Source organism: Saccopteryx leptura, chromosome 12, assembly GCF_036850995.1.
Source record: "Saccopteryx leptura isolate mSacLep1 chromosome 12, mSacLep1_pri_phased_curated, whole genome shotgun sequence".
NCBI lineage: Eukaryota > Metazoa > Chordata > Mammalia > Chiroptera > Emballonuridae > Saccopteryx > Saccopteryx leptura.
The window spans coordinates 112,230-133,583 of record NC_089514.1 but is presented as its reverse complement, the minus strand read 5'-3'; the positions used below and the strand labels follow the sequence as shown (position 1 = coordinate 133,583).

Below are 21,354 nucleotides of genomic sequence, written 5' to 3'. Positions count from 1 at the left end.
CATGGCCCAGGGGGAGGGGGGTGGACATTGTCATCTTCACGGGAGAAGTCAGGACAGTCAGATCTGCCTGCAGCTCAGCCTGCCCAAGGAGCACACAGGATGAGCCACTTGCCAGCAGGTAGGGAGGAGGCACTGGGCTTGGCAACCACCTGGGGCCTCCTCAGCGTAGCCTCCACCCAGCATCTCCCAGGGCACGTGAGGAAGCAGGTACCTCGATGCACACACATGTACAAACACGCTGTCCCACATGGACACAGCCCCCATGGAGGGAACAAGGTCGGCCCCGGCCCCACCCAGAGAACTAAGTGCAGGAGGCTCACTTCACTCATAATCTTTATGCCTCTTCCAGGTGGCTGAGGCCAGCCGGGCCTGAGGTGCACACAGGCGCTTACACCAGACACCAGAAAGGAGCTTACTTCACACAGGGGCTGTCAGGTTAGAACAAGGCATATCAGAGCTGGGCCTGTGTGGGCAGTTCTGACAGAGCAGACACGGGGGGCTGGGACATGGGAAGACAGCAGGTGTCCCCACCAGGTCCAGCAGGCAAATCACACAAGACACGTGCCTGCTGATGCTTCCACATACTCATGTGGGGGCTTGGTCGTCCCTGTCCCTAGCACCCACAGCCCAGGCAGAGGGACAGAGAAGCACCCAGCAGGCTCCAGAAAGACAAGCTACTGCTGCTAGAGCTGCCGTGACCCTGTCTCTGGTCTTAAACCGCTGAGTCCGCGGCTCCCCAGGTCACTGACGGTGGTAGCCACCACCTCTCAGAGCAGCGCTGTTAAGGACAGGAAAGAGGCAGGTGGCCCTGCTCAGACCCCCAGGGGCCACATGTCCTCTGTTGAAGGCTGCTGGAAGTGTGTGTGGGAAATCACCAGGTTATTGCTGCATTTAAGGCCCATTCTTGGAAGAGTGCCATGTGCCACCTCCTCCAGCAGCGAGACCACGTGGGGGTGGTGGAGGGACGACCTGAGCCTTGGCCAAGGGCAAGGCCCTCACTCAATGAGCTCCACGTAGTTGGCAGGAAACATGCCAAAGTGGCCGTCGGGCCCGTAGCCACGCCACCAGCCTTCATCAATCACCTCGATGCCCGTGATGAGGTTTTCGGGGTCAAAGGAGATCTCGGTCTCGTCAGCTGCAAGGAGGGTAAGCCCAGATGCTGCACGGGGGGCTCTGGGCCCGTGTTCCAGCCAAAGGCTAAAGAAAGCGCTTCCTTCCACATGTCAGCTGCTTCCTGAGGCCACCACCCAGAGCCACCTTTCTGGTCACATCTTTAGGTTCTATAACTAGGCTGGCAACTGGGAGTCACGCTGTGGACGGCAAGCGGCTGCTCAGAGCCCACAGGGAGCCCTGGCTGTGCATGGCATCCACCCATTCCCCTCACCATCCTGTCCTTTCTCCCGACACGCCCTGGGGCTGTCCCCATGAGGATTCCCAGACCGGCTTCTATCTTAGGACCTGGAGGGGGGCGGGTACGTTACCTGCCTGGTAGTCGTATAGGGCCCGGGCACAGAGCCCCTTCCCACTCAGCCCTGGGTAGTGGTCCACGTGCACAGAGCCAGCATCTTGCTGCTGCACCTGCTACAGATGGGAAAACAGACTGGGTGCTGCTCACCTTGGCCTGCCCACAGCCAGGGTGCACATCAGGCTTGCAGGGAGGGCATCCATGGGGGCAGGGGTCCCCATGGTCTCCCCACCCAGTGCTTGCCACACAACTGATCATACAAGTGGCTGCAAATTTAGAGAAGACAACCCACAGGCAGTGAGTGAGCCTGGCAGGAGCAGCTGAGAAGGCCATTTCAGGGCACAGGCTCTCGCAGCCCTTCCCCCGCTACGGGGGACCCACCATTGGGGGCTCCTCATAGAGGGTCTCCTGCTCTGGGGGCTCCTCGTACACAGCCGCCTCCTCTGCCTGCGCTGGACAGGCAGGGGCACTGGGCACCGGCTCCACGCAGAGACCTGCACAAGAGGATGCAGCCAGCTGTGACCCAGGGTAGGAGAGGGTATCCCCCATCTTCCCCGACCCCAGCCCCCCGTGGGGCAGCCGAGCCTTGCCTGCCCTCAGCCTTGAGGTGTCATGAGTCAACTCCCTGCCAACAGGGGTCTCTGGTTGGGTGAGTTGTTTCTGCAGGAAGGGGCTCCTCAGTTTGCCTGCCAACAATAAACACAGGAGGGGGAAGCACATGCAGCCTCTGCTTTCTCTGTGCCCTCCCGGTGGGCGGACCTGTCCTAGAGCAGTGGCCATCAGAGGGAATGAATGGGGACACCACACACACCACCCTTATGCTCCAAGCAGCCACTAAGGGGCACATGGACTGTAGGAGAGCTGCCAGCAGGACTAGCCCTGTGTCCTTTGGGGGCCAGTGAGGTGACTGATGCAGGCCCCTGGGATCCAGCTGTACCAGGTGTTTATGGGGCAGTGGCTAGAGGGTCTCTACTCCTTTCTCACCAGGTCTCTGCAAGCTGAGGTCAAGGACACCTCAGTTCCTCCCAGAAGTCATCTTCATGAGCACAGGTTCTCCTGGCTAAGTCGTCCCTGTCACCTTGTGACACACCTTTCACCCCCTTTAGTCTGGCCCTGCCTCATGACTGGGTGAAGAGGGAAGCCTCACCTGGCTGGGGGCTGGAGACAGATGTGGTGGACATGGCTCTTTCCTTCTGCTTGAAGATCTCCCGTGGGTGTGCTGACTGTGGACCAGGCTCCTGGGAAGCACACACACGAGTCCCTCGTGAGCAAGTGCCAGGAGCTGCCAGCCTGCCGTGCAGCAGTGAGGGCTCTCAGGCCTACCCCAGGGCCGGGCTGAGGTCCATGCCGGGAGCTCTGCCCCTCACTCCCCTCTCCACTGCCCCCTCTGTCGCACCCACTGTGTTCCAGGTTCCCACCTGTCCCAGCTGGCTGTGGAACCTATAATCCCCCAGGCTGCAGCGGCTCACAGCAGGCAGCCTCCGCACTGCAGGATGGACCCTCTGGGTTGGAGCACCCATGTCTCACCTGCTCCTCTCTGCTCTTTGAAATCACTTCCTGCTGCTCACTCTTCCTGCTGGAGGACAGAGGGCAGAGCTGAGCCCCTGCCCGCTGGCCCCAGAGGGCAGCCCCACCCCCTCTCTGGCCTCACCTCTGACCAGCCTCCCGGCCTTGCTCGTGGTAGCGCTGCTCCCGGCGGGCAGCCTCCTGCAGCTCTCGCTCCCTGCGCTCCTGTTCCAGCCGCTGCCGCTCCTGCTCTGCCCGCCTCTTCTCCTCCGCACGTCTCTCCTCCTCCTCCTCCTGCAGGGAACAGCAGCTTGGTCCCTGCCCAGCGCAGCGAGGGCTCCAGAGTGATTTCCTGGCCTCCGTACTAAACCCCTCTGACCTGCGTGACTATCTGTGTATGGGCACTAACAAGAACATTGCTCCAGGAGCTTATTATGAGAAAACAGACCAAGCAAGTGACACACTTAGTCATGCCTTGCACACACCAGATGCGACACTCCACAAATACCAGCCATCATCATCACCACGTCCCAGCAGCACTCACCTCCGCTTTGGCCCAGAAGCTGTCTTTGCCAACCCTCTTGATCTCAGACACAGCATTGGTCTTCTGGTACACAGAGCCCTGCGGGGACAGGGGACACAGCACAGGGCCATCAGCAGGAGCATATGGCCTAGGCAGGAACTGTTAGGACAGCATCTGGCAGGCACCGTGTCCCACAGCCCAGTGACCTGAAGGAGGTTGAGGGCAAGATGGCCTGAAAGGCCAAGGACACCACTGAGCAAAGACTGTACAGGCAGCTCTCTGGTTCCACCAGGCTCTTGTGGGTGAAGCTAGGTCAGGTCTGAGGCTGACCTCTGTCCAGGTGCCATTCCTAGGAGGCTTGCCCACCAGCCACAGACAGCTGACCACCACAGCAGCACACATCACAACTCCATGGACCTGCTTTGTGTGAGTGGAGTTGGCTCCCACCTAGCACCAGGGCCACAGGCCCACAGGTGTCTGCCTACAACTTTGAGTAGCCTGTCCTGTCCTCCCCTTGAAGTTCCTCCATGGTGGCCACCATCCAGGGCCACAAAGGGCACGCTAGTGCTGTGGCCTCAGGGTGGCTGCACTGTCCCTGCAGGGAGATTCTGACCACACACAGCCAGCATCACAGGCTCCAGAACAGCTCTTGTCAAACTGAAGGTCAGGGTTGAGGGTGTCTGCCTCACCAGGGGCAGCTCCTGCTCCTGTCAGGTGTGGGTTGCCATCTGCACCTCAATCCAGCATGGGAACCTGAAGCCAGGTGGGCAGAGCCAGCACCATGAGGCTCAGGTGCTGGGGCAGAGGCAGCCGGTCTAGACACTGGGAACTGCATACCCTGGCCTATTGCCCCAGGGCCCAGGCAGCACTCACCACTGGGGCCTGCGGGCCCGTGTCCTGGAAGCGGCTGCTCTCTTTGTGGAAGGTGTAGTTGGCCCCTGAGGCTCTGGCCACCTTCTGCATGATGCACTCAGGTTCCACATCCTCCTCAGCCCTGGCGTTGATGGTCACATGGGCCCCCTGCAGTGGGAGCAACATGTGACAAAAGGTGTTGCAACTCCAGGAGAGGACAAGCCACATACCTGTCTGCACAGGTTCAGCAGAGCCCAGTGGGAACTGGGGCAAATGCTCGTTTTTTTTTTATTTTTTAAATGCTTGTGTTTGTCCTGGCTTGAGTGTGAGGCCCTCAGGCCCCTTCTGTGGCTCTGCACTTTCATAGATGGCTCGGGCATTAGAGGGTTTCTTTGATGACTACCTTGACAGACATTTGAAACGAGCATTCTCTACAGTTCTGCAATGAGCCACCGATCTGCTGAGAAGGCAGGCTCGTGACCTCTCTCACTGTCACTTAATACCCAGTAAGCCTGGGACCCTAGATGTAGAAACTGAGGCAAACCTGGAGAAGTGAGGGCAGAACTAGAAACCAAAGTCCTGAGTCTTCTTTCCAGTGACTAAGGAAATGCAGTCACCAGATACATGAAAACACATGCTTTTGAAACCACACAAGGTTCTATTTATGACTGACGTGGAAACTGACAGAGGAATGCATCAAAGTGACAGTTATGTGGGGGGCACAGCAACCCATCTCCTGCAAACCCCAGCAGCTCTGCTAAGCGTTTGCAGTACGCATGGAGCCAATGGCAGCAAGTCCAACCCTGCCCAGACCAGCTCCAGCACAGTGTTCCTCATGGTCCTTTGTCCTGCCTCCCCCAAAGCCACATCCAGGCCTCTCTACCCACTCGCTGAGCAATACCAGAGCAGCCTCAGTCACACTGAGGTCCAGACAGAGCATGGAGCACACCTCAAACTCTGCCTGCAGATCCCACTCACTCATTCCAGGCACCTAGGGCCTGAGGAACTCTAGGCCCTGCAGGGAGTAGCCCTCACCTTCAGGAAGCTGGCCATGGTGCTGACATGGTTGGCACACGCACCCTTCCTTGCGTCGTTCACGCCCTCACCAGTCTGCAATACAACACGCAACATGACCCGCCCATTCCCCAAAGCCATTGCCCTCCCAGGGACTCAGCAGCTTCCGTGTCCCCAGAAGGAGAAAATTGCCACCGCAAAGCAAAGAACCAGATGGCCCCACATCCAAGTCTGGGAGATTGTTCGGGCAGTTTCCACTGTGGGGTACCTGAGAATACCGTTCCCACCCCAGCCCCATCCTGTGCTACCAGAGCCTCCCCAGACTCTCTCCTGGCCCTCTGACGACCCTGGAGGGGACAAGAACAAGGGTGTCTTGTGATTGTACTTCAATCTGCAGGAGTAATTCTGGGCTTGCAGGATGAATTCTGAGAGCCACAATGAATTAATCCACCAGCTAGGAGCTATCCTCAAGTTAAGGCCTCCTCTGCTCCAATCACTGGGACAGAGTTAGAAAGAGAGAGCTTCTCCAGTCACACCTAGACAAGACTCGGAGCCCTCAAGTTTCACATACCCAGTTGATGAGGACAAACTTGGGCAGGCCGGAGTTAGGGTCCTTCACCCTGCAGAACGCGTACATCACCTTCCCGCTGTTGAGCTCCTCCACCATCTCCTCCAGGCCCCCTTCTGCAGCAGTCACAGGAGGGTCAGAGGTGGCCGGGCACCCCCCACTTACCCCAGCACCTCGTCCACCAGGAAAGGTAGCCCCAGCTGCCACTGGCATCAGAATGAGACCCTGGGCCACCCACCAGGCCAATGGATGAGCTGGGTGGGACACAGGACCTCCACATATGACAAGCCAACTTCGGTGATTTTTACACCACTCTGAACAACACTTTTGCAAACCTACTTTTGTACAATAAAAATGTCATTTCTGCTACAAACCAGGCACCAGATATTGAAAGTAAGTCCTCTACAATTTTACCATTGCCTGGACCACACAAAGGGACCCTGCCTATATGTCGTCCTCAGACTGTGGTGCCATCCAGATGGGGACATCTCACAAGGGCTCAGCTCTTAGACTCTCAGAGGGAATGATGGGGGCACAGGAGGGGCTGCCCAACCTATTCTCTCCTGACGCTGAGGCCAAAGGCCCAGCATGTAGGGTTTGCTGCTCTAATCAGCCTTCTAAACCTCCCCAGATTGCAAGGAACTTGATTGCTGAACTCCGCAGCTGCCACCTATATGGCATCACAGCACACATGAGACCATCACAGTGGTCGTCCTTGGAGAAGACCATCAGGGAAGGTGCTAGAGAGAGGGCGGGGCTCTCTCTCTACCAACATGTTACCAGAACCACTCGTGTGGTGAGCAGACCTTGGGTGATGAAGTTGTGTCTGGCTCAGGTCAAGTGCGCTGGCGTTGAGCACAAGGAGCTGGAAAATCAGCTGAATGCTATAGCTCACTCCCGTCTCTGGCCCACTCTGGCTGATCTATACTCCTAGCAGAGACCTCTGTCACCCTGTATTCGAGCAGCACTTTTCCAGGTCACCCTGTCCCAGCTGACCCTGTGCACTGCTGCACATACCTGGCCCACCAGGATGGGGCAGCAGAAGGGTGCATCTACAGCTCCTCCTCCAGCCCAGGCCACCCTGAGCTGGGGTACAGCTTGTTTCCCATCTCAGCTCTCCCAGCTACAACAGAGCCGCACTGCCCTGTCCCTCAGGCCAAGAATGCCATGGAGGACTTTCAATTAGAAACACCTGAAACCGCCTATCCTGCTTGGTCCATGTCCCTATCAGGGGCCAGGGAATTCTTCAACTCTGTTGGTGACCTGAGTCCCCTCCCTCCTGCTGACAGCTGAAATGCCACCTGAGCTGGAGCACAGAGAGTCACTCTCTCCATGTACCTCACCCTCCGAGAGCCCGTTTGATTCCTTGCTTGGCTATACTCACCCCCAGTGCCAGCCACACGGATGTCATTGCTGTTCCCTTCATAGGTAAAGAGAGCCCTGAAACAAAACAGGCAGGCTCTGTAGCCAGTGCAGTGGGCGCTGTCTGCCCTCACCCGAGAGTTCAGGATGGCAGTCACATTGTAGGTCGGCAGGGGCCTCACTGTGACCCGCTGGGCCTGCCAAAGCACAGCCTTTTCAGCTCTGAAGCTGAAATGATGCTGGCATGACTGACCACAGGGGCTTGTGAGGGACACACCTAAAAACACGGAGGAACAGGCCCTGGCCGGTTGGCTCAGTGGTAGAGCGTTGGCCTGGCATGCGGGAGTCTCGGGTTCGATTCCCGGCCAGGACACACAGGAGAAGTGCCCATCTGCTTCTCCACCCCTCCCCCTCTCCTTCCTCTCTGTCTCTATCTTCCCCTCCAGCAGCCAAGGCTCCATTGGAGCAAAGTTGGCCCGGGCGCTGAGGATGGCTCTATGGCCTCAGCCTCAGGCACTAGAACGGCTCTGGTTGCAACAGAGCATCACCCCCTGGTGGACTTGCTGGGTGGATCCCGGTTGGGTGCATGTGGGAGTCTGTCTGACTGCCTCCCCGTTTCCAACTTCAGAAAAATACAAACAAAACAAAACAAAACAAAAAACATGGGGGAACATGTATTTGCTTTGAGGAAAAACAGCTGCTTTTGGCAACTTTTTACACATTCATGTGTGAAATACCTGCCTATGAGGCATGTGAATTTGAAAACACAAAGACACCTGCACATCCGTGACCCCGAAGACCCCCAAGAAGCAGTCAGGTGGAACTAGCACCAGGCACCTGGGAAGGCTGCCGACACCCATGGGCATGACTGCTGTCTTCAGTGGCCTGCACGGTTGGTAGAGCAGGTCTGTCTGGGTTGGGATACTCCCAGCGAACAAACTTTCCTAGGTTGTGTGCAGCACCAGCAGCCACATGGGCCATGACTCAACATGACATCAGGTCCTCAGGGGACAGGCTCTGTGTGGCACAAGATCTAGACCAACTATATAGCCTTACCTCTCCACAGGTGACCATGGGCCACACCTCTCTGTAGAACTCTGGAAAAGATCTGGACTTAAAAACTCGTGCTTCAGAGTCATTTAGAAAATGTAATATATATTTTTTAGATTTTATTTATTCATTTTAGAGAGGAGAGAGGAGAGAGGGGGAGGAGCAGGAAGCTCCCATATGTGCCTTGACTGGGCAAGCCCACAGTTTCGAACTGGCGACCTCAGTGTTCCAGGTCAATGCTTTATCCACTGCACCACCACACGTCAGGCTGAAATATGGCAATTTTTTTTTAAATTTTTTATTCATTTTAGAGAGGAGAGTGAGAGACAGAGAGGAGAGACAGAGAGAGAGAAGGGGGGGAGGAGCTGGAAGCATCAACTCCCATATGTGCCTTGACCAGGCAAGCCCAGGGTTTTGAACCAGCGACCTCAGCATTTCCAGGTTGACGCTTTATCCTCTGCGCCACCACAGGTCAAGCAAATATAGCAAATTTTATTAAATGTGGGCATATTGCCTGACCTGTAGTAATGCAGTATATAGAGCATCAACCTGGAACACTGAGGTGGCCGGTTCGAAACCCTAGGCTTGCCCAGTCAAGACACGTACAAATGCTTCTCACTTCCTCTCTCTCTTGCCTACTTCTCTAAAAATCAATAAATAAAAATTTTTAAAAAATGCATGAAGCCTGACCTGTGGTGGCACAGTGGATAAAGCGTTGACCTGGAACACTGAGGTCACCGGTTCAAAACCCTGGGCTTGCCTGGTCAAGGCATATATGGGAGTTGATGCGTCCTGCTCCTCCTCTCTTTCTCTCTTTCTCTCTCTCTCTCTCTCTCTCTCTCTCTCTCTCTCATTCTAACTCTCTCTCCTCTCTACAATGAATAAATAAATAAAATATTTAAAAATCTTTAAAAAAATGTATGAAAGGTCCCATGACCAAAACAAAGGTTACTTGGAAGCACAAGCCTGCTGAGCCAGCAAGACCAGGCTTCAGGGGTAAATGCCCAAGAAAGCTGCAAGACATGAAATTCGACCCAGACCCAGTGGATCTGGTTGACAGAGAGGACATGCTGCCAGGAAAGAACCAAGCTTCCCAGGAGAGTAAAGAGAATATGGAAGGAGAGAAACAGGGAAAAACAGTTGGGAGGTGGTAGACCCCCAGAAGAACATTCTAGAAGAGGTAGCTTCCTAGCAGTCCAGCTATCAGCAATGACACTACAGGAGTTGAAGTTCAGCTCCAGGCAGTGCTGCCTGACCATCAGACAGCAAGTCAAAGGGAAAAGCTGGTCTAGCATGTCATCTTCTCCACTGATGGAGTCCTGACCAGCACATTCCTCTAGAAGGCCACAGAAGACAGAACACTGGACCAGGAGCAGGGACAGAGATGGCCACTCAGCCCAGCTCTTCCAAGAAGGGATCTGGCAGCTAAAGCCAAGCTCCATGCTGACCTCATTTCCCTTCACCCTGGGTTCCAGCCTTAGCCATTCTTGGATGTCCCAGTTCAGAGTCTCATTCCCAGGTTCAATCAAGTCCCAACCTTCTTTCAAATCAACATGAAGAGAATGGTGTTCTGGCCTGTACATGGAAAACGGAGTGTAGGGTACTGAGCACCTTCTGGTTCAGTCATTCCTTCCAAAAACATACTGAGAACCTGCTGCTTGCTGGTAATGGAAATGGAAGTGTGTGTCCTTGGGACACACACTTCAACACAGGTGTACTGCCTGGTGGAGGGGATGCAGGAGCTGGACCCAGGCTGTGATCCAGGGAAGAAGGACCAGAGAGGACCAAGAGAACGACCTGAGGTGCAGAGCTGATGTGCCTGCTCACATCCACCGAGTTTCAGGGCCTGGCCCAAGATCACCTGTGCTGCACCCACCACGCCGGCGGCCACCTCTTCTTGCTCTGATACCACCTTTCCTCTCCTCAGTCCATCCTTCATCTGAGTGCCTACTACACACCACAGCCTGCACCTCTGGCCCACACCATGCCAATGAGGATTTCTGGAAGAGTCAGGAAAATGGGACTGCAGCCAGGAAGCAAGGCAGTGAGGAAGGCCCCTGCAATAAGGCCACCTGGGAGGAGCTGAGAACTGAACTTCGGGGAGGCCCCTGGGATGATGTGGAAGGGCACTCCAGGTAGAGGAAGCAGCCAGAGTGAGGGCTCGAGGAGAAACCAGCATCTAGTTTGAGGAAGAGAAAAAGGGCTACAGTGTGGTAAACGGGAGGGCTGCAGCGAGTGGAGGTCAGCAGCTGGGCTGTCAGGGCCTGTCAGCCAGGCAAGGAATCTGCTGTTTATTTAATGTGCAACTGGAAGTCACTCTAGAGTTACAAGCAGGAAAGTGACATTAGTGAGTGGTGACCTGCCACAAAGTATCTATTGACAAAGAGGGCAGAGGCTGAAAGTTATGCTACCAGGTGGCACAACCTGCACTGCTGCTGGAGCCTGGGGGAGGGTTAGGAGGCTGGTGAGGTGGATGGGCTCTGCCTGAGTGGAAGAGGAGGGAAGAGGAGGCTTGGTACCTTCATGAGGAACGGAGAGGAGATGGGTGGTAACAGGCAGCTCTGAGAAGAAGCTCAGGGAAGGCTGAAACATGGGAAGCCTGAACTACACCATCCCCAAACCAGTGAGTCACTGAGAAGACTGAGGATAAATAGAGACCTGGAAGGAAGGCCCATTAGGACACCCAGGAATCTTCTAGGTAAGTCAGAAAAGAGTTACAGCAGAACATATAAAGGAGCAAAATCCGAACTGGGATGGACTGAAGAGGGACAAAGATGCTTCCAGCTTCCAAAATCAGATGGCCTCATGTGGCTGTGAAAGCAGGCACTCTGTATGGAGATGCTGTCAACAGGGTTTGGAATATCAGCAGAGGTCTAAGGGTCCTCTGAGAATAGGAGAGAGGAGGGATGGGGGTGGACATGAAGAAACTCTCCTTAGAGAAATAACAGTGTCTCAACACATGGGTGAATTTCCTGAAGGATTATATAGAAAAGAAGGCAAAAAAACAAAAAACTCTACTAGTTACCAGACACATTTCCCTAATTAGAAGAGATGCTTTCTGAACAGAGGATGCACTCAATGGTTCCCCTGCAGAGTTGGCACAAGTGCCACACAGGGTGCCCGCATCAACCTGGCCCCAGGCAGGAAAGGAGTCTGCAGACCAGGAAGGTGCTGTTCTGAAGCTCTTCCCCACAAGGCCTGGGGCTAAAGAGAAGAAAAGGCTCTGACACCCTCAGTGTCAAAATAGTACACTGTATGAAAACCACTTTGCTGGGCACCAGGGAAAGCAGTGAAGAGAAAGCAGCAGCACCTGACAAGTGGAGACCAGTCCCAACAGCACAGCCACACCCAGTCGGCCCTGCTCCCCAAAGCTGGTCCTCTTAGTCTGCCATACTCAGCATTTCTTACAACTGAAAGTGCTCAAAACCAGTCAGCTAAAACAATTTAAGCAAAGGGGACAGCGACAGAGAGTTACTATACACAGCTACCAGTGCCTGCAGAATAGAGGGCAGACCCTGTGTGGCTGCCCAGCGCCATCCCAAGGAGAGACCTTGGATAAGGATTCTAGTTACCATAGAGCCCCATCAACCCCAGAAGGAGACCTAAAGACTGCCGCCTAGCAGAGGAAATCACCGGGAGGTAGAGGGAAGACGGTAGCTAGCATCGTTAGGCATTCATCGCCCCAAGGCTCCGGCACAGGAAGGGGTATTCTTGTAGAAAGAGAGGTTTTGAAATCCACATTTCAAATCCACAGAGAAGAAGGGACTCAAACCATCGACCTCCCTGTCTGACACCTCTGGGGAGGGCTCCCGTAGCCAGCCGGGCTGCCTGCCGCTCTCAGAGGCCCGTCCCGGGACACCGCGTTTGCGAGAAGCCGGGCGTGGCTTCCGCTTTCTCAGGGCAGGAAAGCAGAACCTGCGAAGCCACCAAGAGAAACAGCCAGGCACGAAGTCCAACGTGGAGGCCCGCGGACCGAGGGATGGAGAGGCCTGGGGGCTCACGCGCAGCGACGCAGGCGGTGACAGCACCTCCCGGAGTGCGGCGCAGGTGTGGGGCACACAGGTGAGTCCCGATCGCCTGCGGCCGCACGGTTCGCCGCCCCCTGGACCCCCCGGCCCAGCCCGCCGCGGCGCCCACCAGTCGGTCGGGGACTTCTCGGCGACCACGCGCAAGTAGGCCTCCTGCAGTGCCGGCCCGTTCCGGCTCAGGTTCGCAGCCATGGCCGGCCCTCGCTGCCCGCGCCGCCGCCGCCGCTTCCGGGCCGATAGCCCCCGCGGGCCGGAAGCCCCGCCCTACCGAAAAGGGCGCGCCCCTACGGGAAGCCCCGCCCGAGAGGAAGCGGAAGCGGGCGGGGCGCGACGTTCCGGGCCCCGGGGTGGGCGGGACGTGGCGGGAATGGAGCCGGCTGCTGTCTTTGAGCGCCTGGCAGAGGGACCCGAGCCAGTTTCCGCTCAGCTGCTGCGTGGAGCCCCGTGCGCCTCCTCTTCTAACTCTCGTCACCTTACTGCTCCCGTTGGAGAACCATGGGTCCGTGACAGCCTCCCGCCCACGGGCCCCGGGCCTCCATGTGGACCCTCAGCACGTGTGACCCACGAACGAGACGTAAAAGGATGGGGACGCCGGTGACCGTGAAAGACGGGAGATGGTCACGCCACCACCAGTGACCTCGGGCTACGAGCGAACGGGGCCCATGCCCTTCCAGGCCGCCCGCAGCCCCTCCGTTCCGGAGCACCCGCCTCGCGCCTTGGGATTCAGCCCGTGACCCGCGCGGACGGACGTCTCGTCGCGCGCAGAGCAGCCTCCGGTGCAGAGGGTCAGTACCGAGCAAAAAGGGCCTGTAGACCTTATTTGGGCATTGTTCGTTTGTCATTTTTATGTCTGTTCCTACGGCTGTTGCATTCCTCTCTGAGGGAGGAGCAGTGCCCTCGCCCCGACAGGGAAGCCCGGGTCCGTCCCTGGTCTTCTCCACTTTGATTTTACCACGTGTTTGTTTCAGAAAAATGAACTCTACTAAATAGGGGCCTCCCACCTCGCCCAATTTCTAGTCCGTTTCCTTCAGTAACAGCTCTGCTGTTCTTGGATTAACTCGCACCTGACCCGCAGGTGATTTTCTGCTCCAGAAAATCCCAGCTCCTCTGCCCTCCACGTTCCGGTGGACCCGCTTACTGTTCTTTTTTCTCTGGAAATGTTCCCATTTAAACACCTCCTAGTTACCAGTTCCCTTCACCCCCTTGGCTGGGGTCTCTCGACCCCTATGAGGTCTAGATCAGACTGTGCAGGCCAAAGAGTCGAGTGTCTGGTCTGGAAATCGATCAGCTCGGAGCTAACCAGCTTCATCCACACTCATGAGGGAAGGGCAGAGAAGACCAGCTCCATTGAGAGAAGGCTGTGAGGGACCTCCCTGGTGTGGAAGGTGGGTGCCAGGATGCCATGTCCTGTCATGGGTGTGGGAGGGAGCCTATTCTGCTGACAGGCTAGGGGAGGCCTCTCTGAAGAGGACACTGGAAGAGTGAATATGGGGGTGGATATGGTAGATTTAGGCACAAGTATTCCAGACAGAGGGGCAAGATGTGTCGGTCCTCTGAGGTGGCTGCATAGGGAGGAGAGGGGAGGAGATGTGGGTGGAGGCTGGATCCTGTAGGACCAGGGTCAGGGGAATTTGGGTTTTACTTAAAATGTGAAGCCTTAAAGAGAGAGGACTTGATCTGGTGATATTTTATTTTTTCTATTTTTAAGTGAGAGGAGGGGAGATAGACTCCCACATGGGCCCTATTTTGGATCCGTCTGGGGCCTATGCTTGAATCAACCAAGCTGTCCTCAGTGTCCAGAGCCAACACTCGAACCAGTGGAGCCACAGGCTATGGGAGGGGAAGAAAGAGAGAAGAGGGAGAGAGAGGGGGAGAGAAGCATGTGTGCTCTGACCAGGTCTGACCAGGGATTGAACTCGGGACGTCTGCACTCTGGGCTGGCGCTCTATCCACTGAGCAAACTGGCCAAGGCTATGATCTGGTGATATTTTAAAAATCTTCCTCTGGCATCCACATGTGGACTGTCTCCAGGGCCCTTTTCCACTCCTGCTTTTGAGTTCATGTTTCCTCTTACCCATTCCTCTCTCCGTTTGAGAGAGAAGTCTCCAGAGATCCTGCCAAGGACTCCTCTCTCATTTTAGCTAACTTCTCTGCCATCCGTGCAAGCCTCTCTGCTTTTGCATGTAGATAGATCAGATCTGCTTTACTTCCTGATGCTCTCCTGATGTGTTTAGATGACATATCTAGGGCACAAAACCAGAGCCCTGAATTGTCAGTGTCCTCCACACTCTGAGAGCATCTGGGTCCAGGTGTTGAGGATCAGGCTGGCAGACTCCCTCTGGAGCCTGGTCTGGAAGAAACCATAGCATTAAGGAAGAAAACTGACTGACAAGAATAGCAAGACCAGGGCTCCAGTTTGCTAAAGCTGCTATAACAAAATACCACAGATGGGATGACTTAGAAACAACAGATCTATTTCTCACAGTTCTGGAGGCTGGAAGTCTGACATCAGAGCGCCATAGGTTGAGTGTCTGCTGAAAACCCGCTTCCTGGTTCCCCAATGGCATCTTTTTGTTGTGTCCTCACAAGGCATAAGGGGCCAAGAGCTCTCTGGGCTTTCTTTTTTCTTTTTTTTTTTTCAGTCAAGTAGTGTTCCGTTGTGTAAACATAGCACAGCTTTTTTTTTTTTTTTTTTTTTACAGAGACAGAGAGTCAGATAGGGAGACAGACAGGAATGGAGAGAGATGAGAAGCATCAATCATTAGTGTTTCGTTGCCACACCTTAGTTGTTCATTGATTGCTTTCTCATATGTGCCTTCACCGCGGGCCTTCAGCAGACCGAGTAACCCCTTGCTCTAGTCAGCAACCTTGGGTCCAAGCTGGTGAGCTTTTGCTCAAACCAGATGAGCCTGTGCTCAGGCTGGCGACCTCGGAGTCTTGAATCTGGGTCCTTTAGCATCCCAGTCCCACGCTCTATCCACTGTGCAGCCTGGTCAGGCTCTCTGGGTTTTCTTTTTAGGCACACAAATGCCATTCATGAGGCTCCGTCCTCTAGACCTAATCACCTCCTAATATTATCAGCTTAGGGGTTAAGATTTCAACATAGGAATTTGGGGGACACAGTCATTCAAATCAAAGCAATCAAGAAAGGATAGTTATTTATTCAAAGAAGTGTCAGTTATCAGGAAAATCACTTTTTTAGAACCACCAGGATTACACCTCTATGTTCCAGTTACACATGTCCTCATTACTACAGAGTTGGAGAAATTAAATCATTGCTTTTCCTGCCCTAAAAAGAAAACGTATTTATGCTGCTTGGTAGGTGGAATTCAGTAAACAAATACTTCACAACTTCAGAGATAAAAACCAAAAACCTTCCTAATTGAGTCTCTGTTACAATTTGTACAGAGAGTACATCAGTGGCAGGAGGTGGATGCAGACCCAGGTGGAGAGTGGCTGCAGTGTCTCATCCTTTAGGGCTGGTTCTGGAAGACAGCCACAAAGCAGTATGAGGTGGCTCACTGGAGGATAAAGGTCCTCTTTCATTCAGGAAAAGGAGGGCTCTTTTCTGCCACCTAAACGTTTACAAAGGCCTCAAAGAGGGCCTGCTTGCTGTTCACATAGCTCTCACCGTGAGGGTCTCTGGCTTCTCATGTCTGATGAAGCCTCAGCGTAGCTTCCCGCTGCTGAGCAAGAAGCCAGCAGAAACTGTACAAGGGAATAGCACATTCAGGCGGTGGGGATTTTGAAGTTTCACAACTCTGCTGACATTTTATCTCAAAGATGTGAACAGATCCATCAGTCCCTTCTGTTTCAGGGTGAAGGCCTGGACTGCTGGGCTTTTGTTACCAAATGCATAAACGGCCACCTCCCACACAAGGGTGGCAGCCTTACACCTCTGCATATGCCTGAAAAGGGTGGGGTGTGCAGTCTGGGAGAAGGGGCGGGAGGAAGGAGACATTGTAAGGAAAATTAGGAAGCTGCTATCTGGTCTGATAGGAGGGTTTTCAGATTCCTTATAGCTTTGTGACTTTCTTAATAAAATCTGTCAACACGGAGAAACCTGGTGGTGGGGATAACAAGGCCAGCAAACGGGCCGGGGAGAACGAGGTCAGTAGGCAAGGCAGTGCTCCTGCGCTCGGGGTGCTGGCTGCCATGCCCTTGATTCCTCAGAGGACCAGCGTTCTTGAATAGATCTAGTCTAGGTCTAGTCCTTGCCCAGCACTGCTGGGGAGGAAGTATGTTTCACAGTGACAAGAGGCTCAGGAAGGAGGGGCTGGCAGCGCGGGAGAGACAAAGGGTCCATGCTGTTCTGGAGGTTCTTTGCCCCACTTTGGGTATCAGAGACAGACTTCAGGCTAGGAGTTCTGTGGGCCTGTCCTACAAGCACCTCTAGCATTTAAGGAGACTGTCTCCTGAATTTCAGAGACAGAAACCTGCTACTCCTTCAGCATCTTCAGTGCAGTGCTGTGGACATCTGCATTTTAGCATTTTATCACTGGTTAGGAGATCTTTGACCCTTTGCCATATTCTTGGAACTCTTGGGTTTTCCTAGACTTTGACAAAGGATCAAGATCTCATCACTATCCAGCAAGTCCAGCTGCTTCTGGCCATAGTTAGTAGTCATTTGTTCACAATGGATCAATTGCTTAACATCATGTATGCCTGATGTCTCTGGTCCACAGAGAAAGAAGCCACGTCAGCGCACAGTTGGCTTTCTGGGTCTGCTGTCCAGTTGCCTACCTGGTACTTGCCTTGGAAACAGGGTGTCAGGAGGTGTGCATATGTGGGTTATGTGGAAACTCCCACACCACAGTGCATCTTGAAGTAAGATTTTCAACCTAAGAAGCCCATTCTTCAGGTTGACCTGATCCCGGGAAGGCATGACAAGCAGGTGAGTTTCCCCAAGAGAGACGGTCCAGGGGGTTTGTTGGGATCAGGCTTGTCTGAAGAGTCTGGCACAACTCAGGCTGGCAAAAGGTGAATGACAACCCACACTGGGGATCCCCAAAGGACTGATTTTTCTCTACTACGTGTCTCCAGCAAAGAGAGCAGGTGTGAGGAAACTTAGGACTCAGGATCATCAGCTTCTGGGAGTCATAAGCTATTATGCTTGAAAGGCACCCGTGGTCTCAACACCTGCTTGGGCTGGTGCTTTCCCTCTAAGCCTCTGACTTGTCTCTGAAATCTGAACCTCCCCATCTTCCCTCGCTTTGTGATGCTTGGCTGCAAGGTCTATTTTGGTCACTGTCTGACAGCCTTCCCTGGGGACATGATATTGGCATTCTTCCCAACTATGAAGGGGTAACATTTTAAGACCAAAGGAGTAGCAAAGAGACAAAAATTAAAAAGGCAATCCTCGCCTGACCAGGCTGTGGCACAGTGAATAGAGCGTCGGACTGGGATGCGGAGGACCCAGGTTCAAGACCCTGAGGTTGCCAGCTTGCGCCCAAGGTCACTGGCTTGAACAAGGGGTCACTCAGTCTGCTGTAGGCCCCGGTCAAGGCACATATGAGAAAGCAATCAATGGACAAGTAAGGTGCCACACAAAGAATTGATGCTTCTCATCTCTCTCCCTTTCTGTCTGTCGGTCCCTATCTGTCCTCTCTGACTCTGTCTCTGTCACAAAAATAAAAAGGCAATCCTCACCATGGTGACAGGCGGAGAAGAGAGCCCATGGAACTCCAAAAGCAGCATATGGTCTTGGGGTTCCTACTGCCTGGGAAGCCTCAGTAATGAAGTTGTGTGACAACTTGGCAGCTCCTGGAGCAGTTCAACCTGTGGTTACCTTTCCTTGATCCCAGCCTGTGAAGGCCCCTGTGAAGGGGGCAGAACTTCATGCTTTATCCCAGGAGTCCCCAAACTTTTTACACAGGGGGCCAGTTCACTGTCCCTCAGACCGTTGGAGGGCCGCCACATACAGTGCTCCTCTTACTGACCACCAGTGAAAGAGGTGCCCCTTCCGGAAGTGTGGCAGGGGCCGGATAAACGGCCTCAGGGGGCCACATGCGGCCCGTGGGCCGTAGTTTGGGGATGCCTGCTTTATCCCCAGCTCATCCAAGTGTTACTTAATGGCTATACTGAAAGGAGACCACTTAGAAAAGACCAGGTCAGATTTGACTTCAGAGGTTTGAAGCCCCTCAAGTTTTCTCCATTTGGGAGGTTTAATTAGAATACTCCTGTCCTAGGTAACTTAAACTAAGAGCAACTCTTTTTTTCCCCCCTTTTTCTTAAGTGAGAGGAGGGGAGATAGACAGATTCCTGTTTGCACCCTGACCAGAATCCACTCAGTAACTCCATCTGGAGCTGATGCTTGAATCAACCATGCTGTTTTTAGTGCCTGAGGCTGACGTGCTCAGACCAGCCAAGCTATCCTGAGCACCTGGGGCCGACTCTCAAACCAGTCAAGCCACTGGCTGCAGGAGAGGAAGAAGGAGTGAAGGGGGAGAGAGAGAGGGAAAGAGAAGCAGATGGTTGCTCCTTCTGTGTGCCCTGACCAGGAATTGAACCTGGGATGTACATATGCCAGGACGACACTCTATACACTGAGCCACTGTCCAGGGCCAAGAGCAATTCTGAAAATGTGTTGCCTCAGAAATCTAAAAGGAGGCCAGTCATTCAACAGGCTGGTCTAATTCAAGGTTCTGAAGAACCTATTTAAAAAGTTTCCAGCCCCAGCTGGATAGCTCAGTTGGTTGCAACATCGTCCCAAAGTGCAGAGGTTGTTGGTTCGATTCTGCGGTCAGGGCACATACAGGAACAGATCGATGTTCCCCTCCCCCCCCCTTTCTCCATCCCTCCCTCCTCTCTCACTAAAATCAATAAATAAGAAAAATTTTTAATTAAAAATAAAAAGTAAAAAGTTTCCATACCTTCTGTTCTGCCTGGAAAATAAAGTCGATTTACATGCCAGTTATTGTTTAGGGTTATGAGTGAATTACATTTTTATTTACATTCAAAAGTCTCTCCCTATTCCTGTGCTCTGGTCTGTGGGTGGCTCACACTGGATTTAAGTGTATGCTTGGAGTGGGGGAGGTAGGTGGTAAGAAAACCTCTTTACATGGAAAATCAAAACCGAGATCTCTCCAGGTCTTGCCTCTGAAAAGACAGTCATCTCTCCTGGGGTGTTTTGTGCTTTCTATCATCCTGTTTGCTGCTTCTCAGTGTGAGAAGATAGCACTGTAAAGGAGCACTGTTCCCAACTCCCAGGAGCATCCTGGGATGCACTGAGACTCCTTGCGACATGGTTTATGGCAGACAAGATGTGAGGAAAGCCTGTCCAGCCCCTCTGTCCTGGACATCCGGGCTGGCACGGAGTTCCAGGAGGTGAGGGGTCAGGCTGAGGCCCCTTGTGTGGTGACATTGTGAGTGATGCCACCCTGAGTGGAGGTGTACAGCACACTGCGCCCCTCACCCCAAGAGACCAGCAAAGAGACCAGTGTAGCCAGAAAGACTGCAGATCATAACAGTGACTATTAATTTGGCATCAAAGATATGATGTCAGAGCCACAATGGCTGAGAGTGACACCAACATGCTGTAGTTTGAGAGAAAGTGTCGCCAGCCTTTGTTCATAGAAGAGATGACGCTCTTGAATGGCTCAGCTAGGAGCTCAGTTTCATGGAAGGACCTCTCTGCCTGGCTAGCTTCTCTTGGACAGTGTCCCCCATGAAACCTCCAAGGCACTTACACAGCATATTTCTGTGTCCACTCTCTCGCTAGTCTGTTGTACCTGGAAGAAAAAAGCAGAGGGGATGACACCCTCATTCAGAATGGTCACTTCCTTCCAGTGCAGAGTAGAGAACAGAGCTAATGCAGGGGATGCTGCTGCTTCTTGTCAAACATCGAGAACTAATGAGTGAGCAACATAAAGACTGCCTGGACCAAGGACATGTCATCTGTGACCCTAAACCTCGAACTCGGTGAGTCCTGATGCTTCTCCATACTGTGTGCTTTAGAAGACAGTAATGCAGTAAACCTCCTCCCTTCCTCTCTCTCGCCCTACAGCATGGATGATGAGGATCAGGAAGAGATACACAGTGGTTAGCTTGAAATAGCCCCAGGCTGCCTGGCATACAGACTCCAGGATACAGGCTTTGGAGCCTGTCCACCAGAGTGTGAGTCAGTGCCTGCCGTGGGACAGGCCTGTTGCCCATAAGGGCTATGTAAGCATGTGTTTATTCTCATTATTGTAATGAGAAGATCTGGTGCCATGACATTGTTAGACAGATTGGTAGTCACAGAGGACAATGAAAAACCACTTCTGGCATATCTCAAGTATCTTATAATAAGTGTTAAAATACAGTTAGTAAATTAAAAATTACTTTGTCATTCTGGAAAACTCAACAAGTGAAATAATGGCATCTATAAAGCTTTCTGGATTAATATAAGTTGGAAAAACCATATTCCATTCTAATCTCTTCAGATAGAAGAGAAAACTGATGAACTAAAAGACTCACTGGAGAGGTTCTTTTAAAAGCCAGCAATTACCACCCCCACCCCCACCCACCCCCACCCCATACACTGTGACCTAGCACTGCTCACAGGACATGGCTTCTGATGCCAGGGCCGCCACCATGCCTGGATCTTTCTCATCATACTGTCCGTGCTCAGAGGTTTCACAGGACTGAATCCTTCCCTACCTGCTCATCATCCAAGACATTCATCAGGCGACAGTGAATGTGACTGCCGGGCCTTATGGGTTGGAATTCTACAATTCTGGGTCTGGTAACCAAAGTCTAAACAGAGTTGAGTAGGCAAGGATATACAATCGGGTAAAGACATTTCTCTTCCTTTAGGTCTCTTCAATAAGTGGTACTGGCAAAAATGGACAGATACATTAAAAAAAAAAGGAAACAAAAAAATAAAAGGAAACTAGACTGACTACCTTTTTACATCATATACAAAAGCAAACTCAAAATGGATTAAAGACTTAAATTTTAGACTTGAAACTATAAAACTCCTAGAAGAAACATAGTCAGTGCCTGA

General features: G+C 53.2%; 2 protein-coding genes across 3 annotated transcripts in view; one reads left to right on the top strand and one right to left on the bottom strand.

Annotated features, from left to right (window-relative positions):
* Nucleotides 1-320: 320 nt before the first annotated feature.
* DBNL (drebrin like) lies at nucleotides 321-12,636 on the bottom strand. Of its 2 annotated transcripts, none has more exons than XM_066354475.1 (13): nucleotides 12,478-12,636; nucleotides 7,313-7,368; nucleotides 5,932-6,044; nucleotides 5,382-5,456; nucleotides 4,368-4,514; nucleotides 3,516-3,593; nucleotides 3,117-3,265; nucleotides 2,993-3,041; nucleotides 2,613-2,703; nucleotides 2,056-2,151; nucleotides 1,847-1,959; nucleotides 1,482-1,581; nucleotides 321-1,135 (listed from the first exon to the last, which is right to left on the bottom strand). In XM_066354475.1, exons 1-13 carry the CDS (start codon nucleotides 12,558-12,560, stop codon nucleotides 996-998), a joined length of 1,290 nt encoding a protein of 429 aa, XP_066210572.1. In that variant the 5' UTR covers nucleotides 12,561-12,636; the 3' UTR covers nucleotides 321-995. The 2 variants fall into 2 exon arrangements, with proteins under 2 accessions (XP_066210572.1, XP_066210573.1); XM_066354476.1 differs by having other exon boundaries at nucleotides 2,993-3,038.
* A 97-nt stretch (nucleotides 12,637-12,733) lies between these two features.
* Nucleotides 12,734-21,354, top strand: part of URGCP (upregulator of cell proliferation) — a 51,619-nt gene continuing 42,998 nt past the window's right edge. Inside the window, 3 exon segments of the mRNA XM_066354468.1 lie at nucleotides 12,734-13,153; nucleotides 17,054-17,262; nucleotides 20,089-20,288. Of these exon segments, the coding sequence (XP_066210565.1) occupies nucleotides 20,179-20,288 (110 nt within the window). The 5' untranslated portion in view covers nucleotides 12,734-13,153; nucleotides 17,054-17,262; nucleotides 20,089-20,178.

Bases quoted from the DNA above. Each gene is read 5' to 3' on its own strand.
- DBNL (XM_066354475.1), bottom strand. From the start codon at position 12,560: ATGGCTGCGAACCTGAGCCGGAACGGGCCGGCACTGCAGGAGGCCTAC. The intron at 7,369-12,477 runs GTGGGCGCCGCG...GTTTTGTTTCAG, and splicing joins GAGAAGTCCCCGACCGACTG to GGCTCTCTTTACCTATGAAG. The intron at 3,042-3,116 runs GTGAGGCCAGAG...TCTGTCCTCCAG, and splicing joins GGCCGGGAGGCTGGTCAGAG to CAGGAAGAGTGAGCAGCAGG.